The following is a 13,009-nucleotide window of genomic DNA, read 5'->3' as shown; positions in this document are numbered from 1 at the left end:
TTTACATGAAGCATCCAGAATGGGCAAATTCATAGAGGCAGGTTGGTAGTTGCCAGAGCTGATGGGGGGGGGGGGGGCGGGGAGCGGATGACGTACAGGCTTAACGGGTACAGGGTTTATTTTCTGGCTGATAAAAATGTTTTGAAAGTAGATAAAAGTGGCAGTTGCACAACACTGTGAATGTAATAAATGCCACTGAATTACTCACTTTAAAATCATTAATTTTAGGGGTGCCTGGGTGGCTCAGTCAGCTGAGCATCTGACTCTTGATTTTGGCTCAGGTGGGATTGAGCCCCCATTGGGCTCTGTGCTGACAGCACAGAGCCTGCTCGGGATTCTCTCTCTCCCTCTCTTTGCCCCGCCCCCCCTGCTCGCATTCTCTCTCTCAAAGTAAGTAAATAAACTTAAAAAAAAAAATCACCCATTCTCCACAACTACTTCAAAACGTCCAAGCAGCGAGTCTGAATGACAGACAATTGGGGAAGTGAAAAGAAATAACTAACATTGACTGTCCATGATCTTTGACGTACCCAAGTGGTGTTACTTCCCCAAGTTCTCCAAAAGCAGGAGAGGACAGCCATCAGCTGTATTTGAAGAGTAACTGTCACCAAATGCCAACCACTCCAAGGCCTGTCTTTCAAGACTCAACATTTCCGTCTGAACTTTTTTTTTTTTTAATGCCAGACAGAATCATCAATCAGAGTCCGTTTCTACAGCGACTCTGCTTATCTGTCGGCTTCCCAGAGGGAGGTCGCCTCCAAACACTCTAAGCCAAACAGGGAGAAGAGGTGGGCAATAAGCCTGGAAGGTAACAGATAATATTTACCGAGGGCCTATACCGTGCTAAGCGCTAAACAAGCACTCTCTCATTTAATCTTCGACAACAGCCCAGTGAGATAGAACGAGTATCACCCCCATCTTATGGATGAGGATACACAGGCCCCGCACGGTGATGTCTTCAAGCCAAGGGTCGGGGGCGGTTGGAACTAGCCTTCGTGGCTCCCAGGCCCACACCCTCTTCTAACTTGCAAGCAATCTGGCTGTCGTTTTTCTTACCCTGAGCCACTTCAGTTACTCTATTTACCTGCTGGTCCCCCAGAGTTTGAGACCGTTGGTGTGTAGGGAGGGCTAGGCCCCTGTACTGGCTCTACGCCAGGAAAAATGAGTGCTAGCCCAAGGGTTCCATCTCAACTCTCACAGCCGCCCTATGGGGTGGTCGTTCCGTCACTCCAACTACAGACGAGGAAACTGACAAAGCGACAGGTCTAAGGAATAAAGGGCGAGACTCTACAGACAACACAGAGCCCACATCAACACTAAAAGGTCTTCCTGGCCCAGGGGGATCATTTTATACTTGAGTCCTACGGATCGCGTACAGGTCCATTCCACCCAGACAGGTTCGCTCATCGGTGGTAGCGCGCAGCTTACTCTGGGAAAACTTCAGGGAGGGGCTTTAGAAGGTCCCGGCCCGCCTCCGACTTAGTTGTCTTAACTTTTGCCTGAGAAAGATGCACCATCATAGTACTTATTTTTGTCATTTTTTTTTTTCCTCCCATCATCGGTTGAGACTACAGCCGGAGGCCACTCAGGAGAAAAAAAAAAAAACCTCCAGATGATCGAGCGTTGTTAGGCACATCGGGCACTCATTCGGGCAGCTAAACGCTCAAGGGGCCCTTCATTTTTCTCTTTGCTGGTTTCACGGAGCGGCTGCCAATGAGCTCCGCCGAGTAGCAGAAGGGGCAGGGCTAGCCCTTAAAGGAACCACGACCTCTTAGCAGACCGGAGGGTGACCCGGATGATGGCGGCCGGAGCGGCCCTAGCCTTGGCACTGTGGCTACTACTGCCGCCGGTGGGGGTGGGAGGGGCAGGGCCACCGCCGATCCAGGACGGCGAGTTCACGTTCCTGCTGCCTGCGGGGAGGAAACAGTGTTTCTACCAGTCAGCGCCTGCCAACGCAAGCCTCGAGACTGAGTACCAGGTAGAGGGTCCCAGGTTGGGAAGCCAGCAAACAAGCGGAGCCTGGGCGAGGGGGCGTGGCCAGGCAGCTGAAGCGAGGCATGCATTAGAGGGAAGGGGGAGGAGCCCGTGCGTAAGAGCGCGGGGGCGGAACTAGGGAGCGCGAGCCGGAGCTGGTGGAGACGGCGTGTAGAGCGGAGGGGGTGGGAATAATGGCAGGAGGCGGGGCTAGAGTGAGACACCCAGAAGGGGCGGGGCCATAGGTTGTAACGGGGAGCCTTTCACGGGGCGGGAACCTCCCGAGTGGGCGTGGCCAAGAGTTGCGCGACGGCCGGAGTCGGTGGGTGTGACCAAGACGCGCCACAAGAAAGGGCGTGGTCAGCAAGAGGATTTCTCAGGGGTTGGGTTAAGGAAAGCTGGGCCCTGTCCCCTCATTTGGTGTGTGGCCAGGTAAACGTCGATCAAGGATTTACGACGCGGGCGTGACCAGATGAAAGAGCCAAACCCAAAGCGGTCATATCAATGAAGACAGAGCCAAGGCTAAGGTCTACCTGGGACAGGTCGGGCAGCACCAGGTCGCAGGTGTAGATGTCAGGGCTTAGGTAGCCTTCTGGTGATCTGTATGGGTCTGGCTTTCCCTAGCAGTTGCTCTTGGCCTACCCCTAGCCCTCCACCCTCTCTTACCTGCCCTCCCAGGTGATCGGAGGTGCTGGACTGGACGTGGATTTCACGCTGGAGAGCCCTCAGGGCGTGCTGCTGGTCAGCGAGTCCCGCAAGGCAGATGGGGTGCACACGTGAGTTCAGTCCCACTGTCTGCCTGGGTTCGGTTTCAGCCCTGCCCCTCCCCAGTGGCCTCAGGTTACCACCTTCCCTGCCTCTCAAGGTCCAGCTGGTGGGCCACTCAGGGTCACGTGTATCTGTGTGTCTTTCTTCCAGAGTGGAGCCCACGGAGGCCGGGGACTACAAGCTGTGCTTTGACAACTCCTTCAGCACAATCTCAGAGAAGCTGGTGTTCTTTGAACTCATTTTTGACAGCCTGCAGGACGACGAGGAGGTTGAAGGCTGGGCAGAGGCCGTGGAGCCCGAGGAGATGCTGGATGTCAAGATGGGAGACATCAAGGTGCGCTCAGACTGAACTGGGGCCACTCATCCCACATTTCCGGCTTTTGGGCAGCCGCGCTCCCGTTCTTCCACAGAGGCTGGGGTCCGCATTCGCCTGACCCAGCCTCCCTGGTGCCCCCACCTTAATTATGTTAATAGCAGCTCACAGTTAAAATAATACATTTCTAGGTGTAGGAGGGCTTAAATATCTCATGAAATCTCCGCATGAAGTAGGTAGTGTGTTCTCAATGCCCCATTCTAACTGAGGCACAGGATGGGTAAGGCCACGCAGCTAGCAACTGGCAAAGCGAGGATTTGAACCCCGGGCAGTCTGGCTTTAGCAACTGTGCTGTTGACTACTACTAAGTACATTAATCTACACTTATTTAGGCATGTAACTCTCACAGCAATTCGGAGGGAACAGAGGCCCAGAGAGGTCAATTAGCTTGCTCAAGGTCACATAGCCACTCCATACAGAGAGCAGATTTAAGACTCACGGCAGCCTGGCCACAGAGTCTGTGATCTTAGCTCACCCCATTCCCCCTGGTTTTATTGGTCTCTGCTCCCTGAGAGGCGGAGGCCTGACCCTGTCCCTCTCTCTGCCCCACAGGAATCCATCGAGACCATGAAGACCCGGTTGGAGCGTAGCATCCAGATGCTGACGCTACTGCGGGCCTTTGAGGCACGTGACCGCAACCTGCAGGAAGGCAACCTGGAGCGGGTCAACTTCTGGTCTGCTGTGAACGTGGCCGTGCTGCTGCTGGTGGCCGTGCTACAGGTCTGCACGCTCAAGCGCTTGTTCCAGGACAAGCGCCCTGTGCCTACGTAGCCCCGGAAGGAAGAACGGGGAAAAGGGCAGCAGGGTACACGTGTGTGAGACGTGGGGGTCCCTTCCCCAACTGAGTTTCCTTCGGGAGGGGAGGCTAAACAGTCAGGGCCGGAGGTGTGGCCCTCAAGTGTCCTCTCCCTTGGAGGGGCCAGGCAAGAAACACTTGTTGGCTTGGCTGACGGACCTGGGCCCTCCGGGAGGGGCAGCTCAGTGGCTGTACCTGCTCTCCTGGAAAGGGTGCACGGACGGGGGGCACCGCAGCATTTGAATGCAACCCTTGGGTATTGTGGCTCGTCTCCGCGTCCCCTGCTGTAAATGTGTGTGCCTTAGCCTGAGTCTTCCAGCACTGCACTGGCACTAGGTGTGGGATGGGGCCCGGGAAGCAAACTCTCCCTTCCCTTCCCTACTGGCCTTCTGAACCAGGTTGTGGTGGGAGGGGGCTTGCTGTTTGTGGGGCCCCGTGCCTTCTTTGGTCTCCCCGTCACCCCACCAGAGGCCTGTTCCTGCTGCTGCTGGGGGTGGCTCCGGGCTGGGGGCGACCCGCTGACACCAGGGGCTGGGAAGGAGACAACAGTGCTCTTGCCGGGATAGTCACTTTATTGAGAGAAGGAGCCCAGCCCCTCAGCCCAGTGCAGGGGGGAGGCTCACTGTGAGGTCTGGTAACAGAACTCGAGGAGTGGAGACTGCGAGACCACCCGCCCCTGCTGCTCTCTCTGCGGGGGGCCCGGGCAGAGCTGAGGGGTGGCCCAGCCAAACCTTGCACAGGAGCCTCACGGAACAAAGGGTGGTCTGGCCTGGACACTGAAGTCAATAAATTATGGTCAGAAAATCACAGAGCCTGGTGATTGGGGCTCAGGGACACCAGCCGGGACAGACCTGGCCCCAAGGGGGCAAACCAGACAGGCGGGAGGGGTCTCCCACGAAGTTCAGAAGAAAGGTCGGGCGGGAGCCGATGGAGGTGGTCGCCTGGGCACAAGAGAAAAATCAGAAAGCAAAGTTTAACTGTGACCGGGGCTGGGCCAGGAGGCCTGGGACCTGAGGGGGAGTCCTTAGGACTACAGCAGTGGGGAGGGGTCCTGACCACTGCGGTTCGGGGTGGAATCCTCTCTCCCCTTAGTGATTCTGATGCCCACCCTAGGCCTGCATCCGGGTCTCCACACCAGTGCGTTAGGGGCCGCAGCCAGGCCCGTGTTAGTATGTGTGGAAGGGGAGCGGGGAACATCTGCCCCCACTCCTGAGGTGTTAAGGAAAGAAAGGATCTTCCCTTGAGAGCATGGTTGTCTCCGGAAGAAGTGAACCCTCTCGCCAAGAGCAGAGCCCCGTGAGTGAGGTGTGAGAGCCGGGGGTGGGAGGGAGGCCTGCTGGGGAGGGGGGGGGGATGGTGAGCAAGTCCACATCCTCAGCCTGACAACACAAAAGGCCCACACAGCAGCCACTAGAAGCTTCTTCCCTTTATTTTAGTTTATTAATAGGATACAGAGTGCAGGCACTTACAGTGGTCAAACCGAGCGAGGAGCGAGCGAGGTCTGCTCAGTGATGGGCCACCTGGGGCCCACCCCGTGGGGGAGGCCTGGGTAGGAGCCAGGAGCCCCTCAAAGCCTCCCCACTCACTCAGCCCTGAGCCCAAGCCACCCCGGAGACCTGGGGGAGGGGGGGACCCAGGGAGGAGAGAGCGAGGCCGGCAGGGCTGAGGCTTCCGGACCTGGCAAAGGCACCTCCGGCAGCCGAGGCCGAGGAAGGAATATTTACAACTCAGGCAGGGCGGGCAGCGCTGGGCCTGCTGGGCCTGCTGGGCCTGGCTTGCTGCCGGGAGCTCCCGCTGCTGAGAAGCGGAGATGCTCCTTGGGCCCCAGGAAGGCCTGGGGGATCCAGGCACTCCGGGTGCCTCTATTCTCAGCCTTTCCTGGCCAGAGAAGCCCTGGGCCAGTCCCCCACCCCGGCCCGAGTCCTCATTCGAGATGGCGCCCAGAGTGCGTTCCCTCCTCTGCTACTCCGAGGCTCCATCCCCCAAAGTGCACCACCCCAGCTCCCCCCCTCCCTGCCCGGGGGCTCCAGGGCCCCTTCGGTCAGTGCTGTGTGCAGCAGACGGGGATGGGGGCCAAGGTTAGGGAAGAGTCAGGGGCTGCCCGCAGGGAGCCTGGTCCTGGCACGCGGACGACGGGGCCAGGGGCAGCGGAGGGGCCCAGACCGAAGCTCCTGCACCGCGGGTGTGCGAGGACCCCCTGAGAACACGCCCCCCCTGCAGCCGCAGCCTAGTCGAGCAGGGATGGCTCGGCTGGGCGGATAATGGTGGGCCGGCTGGGCGCAGCAGGGGGTCTTCTGCTGCAAAGAGAATAAAGACAGACGGGGAGGGGGAGGGGGGAGATGGCAGTGAGGCCATAAGTAGGATGAGGGAGAGGAGCCCGCCCCCCGCCACCCCCCCCCCCCCCAACGGCGCTGCCCAATGCCGGATGCTCTCAAGGATCTAGAGAGCCAGGGAGGAGCTGGCAGTGTGACTATGTGAGTCCCCCCCACCTGGCGCCTCCCGCCACCACAACCCCCCCCTCCCCCGCCCCGGTTCTTCATGGGAGAAGTGAGGACAGAGCCTGGCCTGCAGGGCGGGGAAAGGCAGGGCAGAGGTGTGAAACGGCTCACAGCGCGTGTCCTCAAGTAAGAAAATGGTCAAAACCAGGAGAAGGGGCCCCGCGTGAGGAGTCCCATCCTGCATCGCGGGCCAGGCCTGGGAGCCCTGGAGTCACCTTGACTCTCCACCACCACTCAGTGACTTTGGGGAAAGCGACTTGGTCTCTCTGGGCCTTAGTTTTCACACCAGCCAAATGGGGATGATGACTCCATTCCCCACAGGGCGCGAGCTTAGGGCAGGGTGTCAGATTCGAGGAGAGGCCCCAGGGTACAGGCCGGGGGCTCTAGTGGCAGGCAGTGAGGGGGGTCCAGCCTTACCTGGGCACTCCAGGGGGGATGCCGGGTGGAATCCGAGCCGGCCGAGACGGGATCTGAGGCGGGGCCGAGAAGGGGTCATTGTTGGCAAACACGCTCTGGGGTCCAGGCCTGGACGGGATGGGGGGTGCGGCAAAGGAGGCTGCCGGCATGGGAATCAGGGGGGGGCCCGGGGTCGGGCCTCTCACTGCCGGGGGCCGGCCTGGGGGATGCACGCTGGATATGGGTCGGCGCTGTGGAGTGGGGCTGCGGAGAAAGGAGAGGGTGTGAGCTGGGGGTGGGGGTGGGGCGCGCCAGCCTGGCCAGTGTGGCCGTAGAGGGCTGAGGGGGAGGGAGTGGCACAGGCAGGCACCAGCTCCCGCCCAGGGACATGCAGGGGGGCAAGGACCTGTTCCCTCCATCCACCCGCCACCACCTGCTTGGCAATGGCTGTGCCCCCACCTAAAACTTGAGCCAGGGCCCACCTGCATCCCTCCTCAGCCGCCAGGGCCTCCCGCTTCCCTCTGACCTCACTCCCACGGCCCTCTGCCCCCCACCGGCCCTGCTCGGGCCTCCCGCCTGCTTCACCTCCTCCAATCCACCCTCCTTAGCCACAGATCCCTCCAGAGCCCAGCCCTGACTGCAAGTCCAAATGCCTCCAGAGGCTGCAGGGCCTACAGGCCCCTGCCCTGGGTGCCCCACAGGCTGCCCCGTTCCCCAGATTGGGTGCCCTCTCCCTAAGTAACCCATGGCTCCCTGAAGTCTCAGTAGGGCTGGCACCTTCTAGATTTCCCTGACCGACCCTCTCCTCCTGCCACCTGCCCCCGTCACCGGTCAGGTATCCCTGTCTGATGGTCTGCATTGCCCATGCCAGGGTCTCATCTCCATCCAACAGCTCTGGGGCGGCTGAGGGGGAAGGGGACGTGCCAGCTAAGGTTCCCAGCGGCTCCCGCAGATCGTCCCCAACCCGCCACTCTCGTCTGTGCTCCAGGAGGATGGCCCCGTGGCCACCACGGCCCGGGCCTCTTGCCCTCTCTGGCTTCCACTTGGGCTCACCGTGTGGGAAGCACCAGGAGACACGAGGGCCTTTAACCCAACCCTTCTCTTCGTCGCTTCAGGCCCACGCAGGGTAGCCGCTCCCACCGTGGCCAGCCCTGGGGGCCCCTCCACCCTGCCCACCCCGTGGGCTATGCCCCGACGGGACACACGGGAGGAACTGGGAGCCCGCAGGCAGCATCCTCCGCCGACTGCGGGTGACCGGGCCTTACGGACCTGTGGCTGCTGGAGCTCTGGATCCAGGTGTCATCGACGGGCGGGGGCACGGGCGTGGACACGGTGCTGGTGCTGATGTCCCCGATGATGTTGAGGGCCTCCTTGAGCGCATGGTACATGCGCAGCATGTCGTCCCGCCTCTGGGCCTGGTCGGCCGACTCCTCCATGAGGCTGCTCTGGTCCGCCGAGGAGTACAGGTAGGCCAGCAGCTCGTGGTGGATGAAGGCCTTCGTCTGGGGACAAGGGGTGGAGAGGTCAGGGCTTCCACCATGCCCGCCTGTGCCTGCGCTGCTGGCTGGGAGGGCGGCCGCCACACCCCGCAGGCTTTCCTGTCTTTAACTTTACTGCTGGACGAGCCAGAGGTTTACAACCCGGGGCGGGGGGGGGTGGGGGGAGTTCTACCCAAGTGTCTGCCGCGTCTCTCGGGGCCACCTTCCAGTGTTCTTCCGGCCCGTCTCACCAGACGCTGATGATCAAACCTACCCCGAGGACCCTGCCTCTCGCATCGCCATCTCTCCTCCCATCCGTTATGTGCCAACTGGCGTCTGTTAAAAAACTGCTAGCTCCCTCTCTTAAAAAAAGAAATGTTTAAAAGGGGCGTCTGGGTGGCTCAGTCGGTTGGTTGAGTGTCCGACTCTTGATTTCGGCCCCGGTCATGAGGCCAGGGTCCCCGAGTCAGGCTTGTCTTGCCGAGCATGCAGGCTGCTTAAGATTCGCTCCCTCCCCCCCACCCCCCTCCCCCACTAGCACACGCTGGCTCTAAAATTAAAAAAAAAAATAAACAAACAACAACAACAACAGTACTAGTTTCTGTTCATTGTATACTTTGTTCCTTCCAAAACCTCCTACAGGATACAGGAGTTTCTCAGTTACTTTTACTGCATTTCTAGGTACGTGTGTTCACGTGTACATGAGCTTCTACAAACAGGGACAGGTTTCCCTCTTCCTTTTCAGTGTTCACACCTCTACGCGATTTTTCTAATCTGACTACACTGGTTAATGACTCTACAAAAAAGTTTTAAACACAAGTGGAGATAGCCAACTTGTTCTTGACTTTCGAGGGAATGCCTCCTGAGCTCCCCCATTAAGGTCAAGAGTGGCTTTAGGGCGCCTGAGTGGCCAGTGGGTTGAGCGTCTGACTTCAGCTCAGGTCGTGATCCCACAATTTGTGACTTCGAGCCCCGCGTCGGGCTCTGTGCTGACAGCTCAGAGCCTGGAGCCTGCTTTGGATTCTGTGCCTCCCTCTCTCTGTCCCTCCCCCTCTCAAAAATAAACATTAAAAAAAAAAAAAAAAAGTGACTTTGAGACTGAAACACAGATTCCTAACAGAAGACTCCTACAGTTGTCTTTTTCAGAATGGATGTTGAATTTTCCCAAATGGACTTTCAGCATCTCCAAAAATGACCAGGCTTGACAGTTTATTTCCGCTCCCCTTTTATACACATGGAGCCTTCCTGTATATTCTGTTATGCTCCACAGTTCTTTTTCTACATTATAAATGAGTTATTATCAACCTGGACATCCTCTTCTCTCTTTATTTTTGCTTTAGACCCTGTTACGTTTCGAGCTTTCACAGGCACAACATAAACCCAAAGCTGGCCTACGTAGCTTCTTGGGTGCCCAGCTGAGCGGGAGGCCTGATATATGAACCCCCTGCACCCTCCCAGCAACCGAGAGCGGGAGACATTAGTACAAGTGCATTTCACCAGAGAGAGGCCCAGAGCCCTGTGAGTCTCGGGAGCCCGGGGGTAGGCAGAGCCCTCCAGTGAAGGTGGGCTGGGCCACAGGCCATCAGGAGGCCACAGCTGGGGACAGACTCAGTCTGGGCTTTAATCCCACCTCCCACTCTTCCGAGTGACTCAGGGCAGCTTCCTTGACCTTGCTGGGGCCTCCTTTTCCTGTCTAGAAAATGGGAGATGATCACAGTTCTTCTCCTAGGGTTCGTACAAGATTGAAACACTTCAGAGAAAGTATACACGTGTGGCATTTGTTTCAATTACCCAAGGAAAAGGGAGTGAGCTCCACGTGGCTTGTACCTTCTAATCTCCCGAGAGAGGCTGGGAACCCTGATTCTGACGTTTAGAAGGTCGTGACTCACTCTAATGTTAAATGTCATACAAAGGGTGTCCGGGCCCAATCCGGCCGTGGCTGCCCTGGCCTCCTCCCCGGCAGCGGGCGGGCCCTGGCAGGGCCGGGCACTCACGTTGTTGATCATGAGGTGCATGATGGTCTTTGGCATGAGGTCACGGATGGACTTGTTGATGATGGCCACGTAGGAGTCCACCAGGTTGCGAATGGTCTCCACCTGGCGCTCCAGCTGCGGGTCCATGGAGAAGGTGTTCTCCTGGACCCCGTCCTCATTCTCTGCCTGTGCGGGGAGAGGGCAGGCGGTGAGGGGGGACTGTGGCCTGAGGCGAGCGTGGGGAGCCCCCCTTCTCTGTGAATGGCTTGCCTTGTCCTGCCCACAACCGGCTTTCTGGGGATGTCCCCTGATGGCCGTGTTGGCTTCAAGTGGCCCTGCCCGCCCCTGGCCTGAGCTGCCTGGACCTGGGGTGACCATGCCCCAAGGTGGTTGGACCCCTCACGTGGGGACTGGAACATGTCAATTTGGGGCCCGAGGGCAGCCACGTTCACTCTTCCTCAAGGACAGGAGGAGGAGAGGGAACAAAACAGATGGGGTCCCAGGCCATGTATATCCCTGTCCTTGTCTTTACTTGGAGAGCCTCCTGGACCCTGACCACAAAACCCTCTCCCCTTTTCTCCTTTGTTTGCTCACGACAGTATGGGCTATGATCCTAGAAATGACCCATCCAGGGAGACGCCAGACCCCTTCCTCTCCCAGGGTCAGCACAGCCCGACGTGTGCCGGCCGGGCAGGGCGGTTCCTTACCTGGTCCTTCTCGGGGTAGACCCCAGCTCGGAGGAACGAGGCCTTCCAGCTGTCCACGTCCTCCTGGGAGTCACAGGCCAGCTCGATCTGCCGCAGGTCCTTGTAGACGTTCCTGCAGCAAGAGGGAGGAAGAAGAAGCATGTGGTTCGAGCCTGCCCGTGGGGCTAACAGGTGCAGGGAGCTGTAGCGTGGGCTCTGGGGTCCGAATGACGGGGATTCACACTTGACCCGGGCACTCACAACTGGAGCCCCAGGATGGCAGTGGCACCTGCAACCGGTCAGGCTGAGAGGAGCCCCCAGTTAGTGCCTACAGCATCTAAAACCCTGCCAAGTGCAGCGCACATGCTCGGTGATGTCTGCATCTAGTGGCATCCGTGGCATTTGTTTTTGTGGGTTCGGGTGACTCCTCTCCTCTCCCCTCTTCCATGCCCTCCTGTGGGGGCCAAAGGCTGCCCAAGACACTCTCAGAAGTGGGCAGGTGTCCCCTAACACCCCTGCCTGGGGAAGCTCCCATCAAGGTTTCTCAGGGAGGCTACAGCAAAGTTGTTCAAAAGAACATTCCGCAATGGCAGAACCTGTGTCGTCAGGTGCGGTAGCAAGGAGCCGCAGGTGGGTTCTTTGTGAGCACCGGGAACGGGGCCAGGGTGACTAAGGAAGCGAATTTCAACTTCATTTTATTTCAGCCAGTTAACATTTAAATAGCTAAATTTGGGCCAGTGGCTACTGCACTGGATACTGAAGGTCTAGAATGTGCCCCGATTCCTGGGGGGGCTGGGCTGGTGGGGGGAGGGATGTGGAAGGTTGGGGCTCCCAGCTGAGCATGTGCAAAGCAGGACAACTGTGGGTCTGTGAGCAGAGGCGGCAAGAGCCACAAGGCTGGAGGAGAGACGGATGGACAGTGTTCTGCAGGCTGGGATCTGAGCCACACACGTGCTCTCCTGTCCCACAGGGCAGCGGTGGCCGAGACGGCCAAGCTGGCCCACCGCTTCGGCGTGAGATCCGAGTCTGAGGTTACTCATGGCCCGTGACGGAGCTACGGCCAACTAGCAGTCAGCGCATGGCTGCCCTGAGACTTCTGGAAGGAGTCTCAGAGAGTGGGAGGTAGGCCTTCGTTGGGAAGGCTCTTCCTCTTCTGTTGCACTGCCTGGAATATCATGGTGGCTGGACCTCGGGCAGCCATCTTGGAAGAGGAGGAGGAAGGCTCAGGAATAAGGATGGACCTGGATGCCTTTGGAGCCGCCCCACCTGCCCCAGATGGGAACGTCATAAGAAACAATAGCAACTTCTATCTTGTCTCCGTGACTATTATTCTGGGGTTCCTGGGCTCACTCGTAAATGATACATTAGGTACCATCTTCACAGGGGATCACGGGCCCAGGGAGGCGGGCCAGCTGCCCACTGTGCAGCAAGGAAGAGCTTCCTGGCAGGCCTGCCCCACAACAAAGCCCAGGTTCAGCCACGCCAAAGCGGGTCCCAGAGCTTCAGGCCATTCTGTGACAAAGCAGGTAGAGCTACTCCTACACAGAACGTGACGCTGGCTCCAACCCATGGGAGCGATGGGCAGTGAGGGAGGTGGTCCCGGGGCAGCGGGGAGGATGTCGATGTCTGTTGGTCCATCGTGAAGAACCTCCAGGCCTTGGCTGAAAGCCGCTGCGACTTAGGTGCCCCCTGGCTCCTGGATGAGGACGCACCAGAGTCCCGCGTGCACACTCTGCCCTTCCCCCTGCTCTCGGATCCCCTGCCAGCTGGACCTCTTCCCAAGCTGAGAAAAACATCTTTATTTTTGCTGAAGTCTCCCCCCAGTGCGCGGCGGGGTGGGTTTTCCGAGGACCTCCTGGGCCTTTCTCTTCTGTCTACACTCACCTGAGGGTCTCGCCCCCATCTATGACTTTGAACGTGGCCATGCATTAACAACTCCCCAATTCACACCCGGCCTGGAGCTCATTCCCCAACACCAGACTCTTGAATGGGCACGGCTGCCTCCCTGATTCCCCACGTGGTGTCTCAGAGGCCTCTCTCCCTCAGCGTGGCCCCAACCCAGCCCCT

At 58.7% G+C, this 13,009-nt stretch overlaps 2 protein-coding genes across 17 annotated transcripts in view; one reads left to right on the top strand and one right to left on the bottom strand.

Moving 5' to 3' along the window:
- Positions 1-1,679: 1,679 nt before the first annotated feature.
- On the top strand, positions 1,680-4,718 carry TMED1 (transmembrane p24 trafficking protein 1). Its single transcript, XM_043586549.1, has 4 exons — positions 1,680-1,978; positions 2,653-2,750; positions 2,893-3,076; positions 3,668-4,718. The coding sequence occupies exons 1-4, from the start codon at positions 1,796-1,798 to the stop codon at positions 3,884-3,886; spliced, it is 684 nt and encodes a 227-aa protein (XP_043442484.1). The 5' UTR covers positions 1,680-1,795; the 3' UTR covers positions 3,887-4,718.
- The window catches only part of DNM2 (dynamin 2), an 89,531-nt gene continuing 80,985 nt past the window's right edge, over positions 4,464-13,009 (bottom strand). For 9 of the 16 annotated variants that reach the window (XM_043586530.1, XM_043586533.1, XM_043586535.1 and 6 more), the window contains 5 exons: positions 10,964-11,075; positions 10,278-10,442; positions 8,075-8,307; positions 6,827-7,069; positions 5,323-6,208 (listed from right to left, as the gene is read on the bottom strand). In XM_043586530.1, the coding sequence (XP_043442465.1) occupies positions 6,139-6,208; positions 6,827-7,069; positions 8,075-8,307; positions 10,278-10,442; positions 10,964-11,075 (823 nt within the window). In that variant the 3' untranslated portion in view covers positions 5,323-6,138. Of the gene's footprint in view, positions 4,853-5,322; positions 6,209-6,826; positions 7,070-8,074; positions 8,308-10,277; positions 10,443-10,963; positions 11,076-13,009 lie in introns of those variants that run through there. The other 7 variants (XM_043586532.1, XM_043586534.1, XM_043586538.1 and 4 more) reach the window with 3 other exon arrangements.

Source organism: Prionailurus bengalensis, chromosome A2 (genome assembly GCF_016509475.1).
Source record: "Prionailurus bengalensis isolate Pbe53 chromosome A2, Fcat_Pben_1.1_paternal_pri, whole genome shotgun sequence".
NCBI classification, from domain to species: Eukaryota; Metazoa; Chordata; class Mammalia; order Carnivora; family Felidae; genus Prionailurus; species Prionailurus bengalensis.
This window is presented reverse-complemented; position numbering and strand designations above follow the sequence as displayed.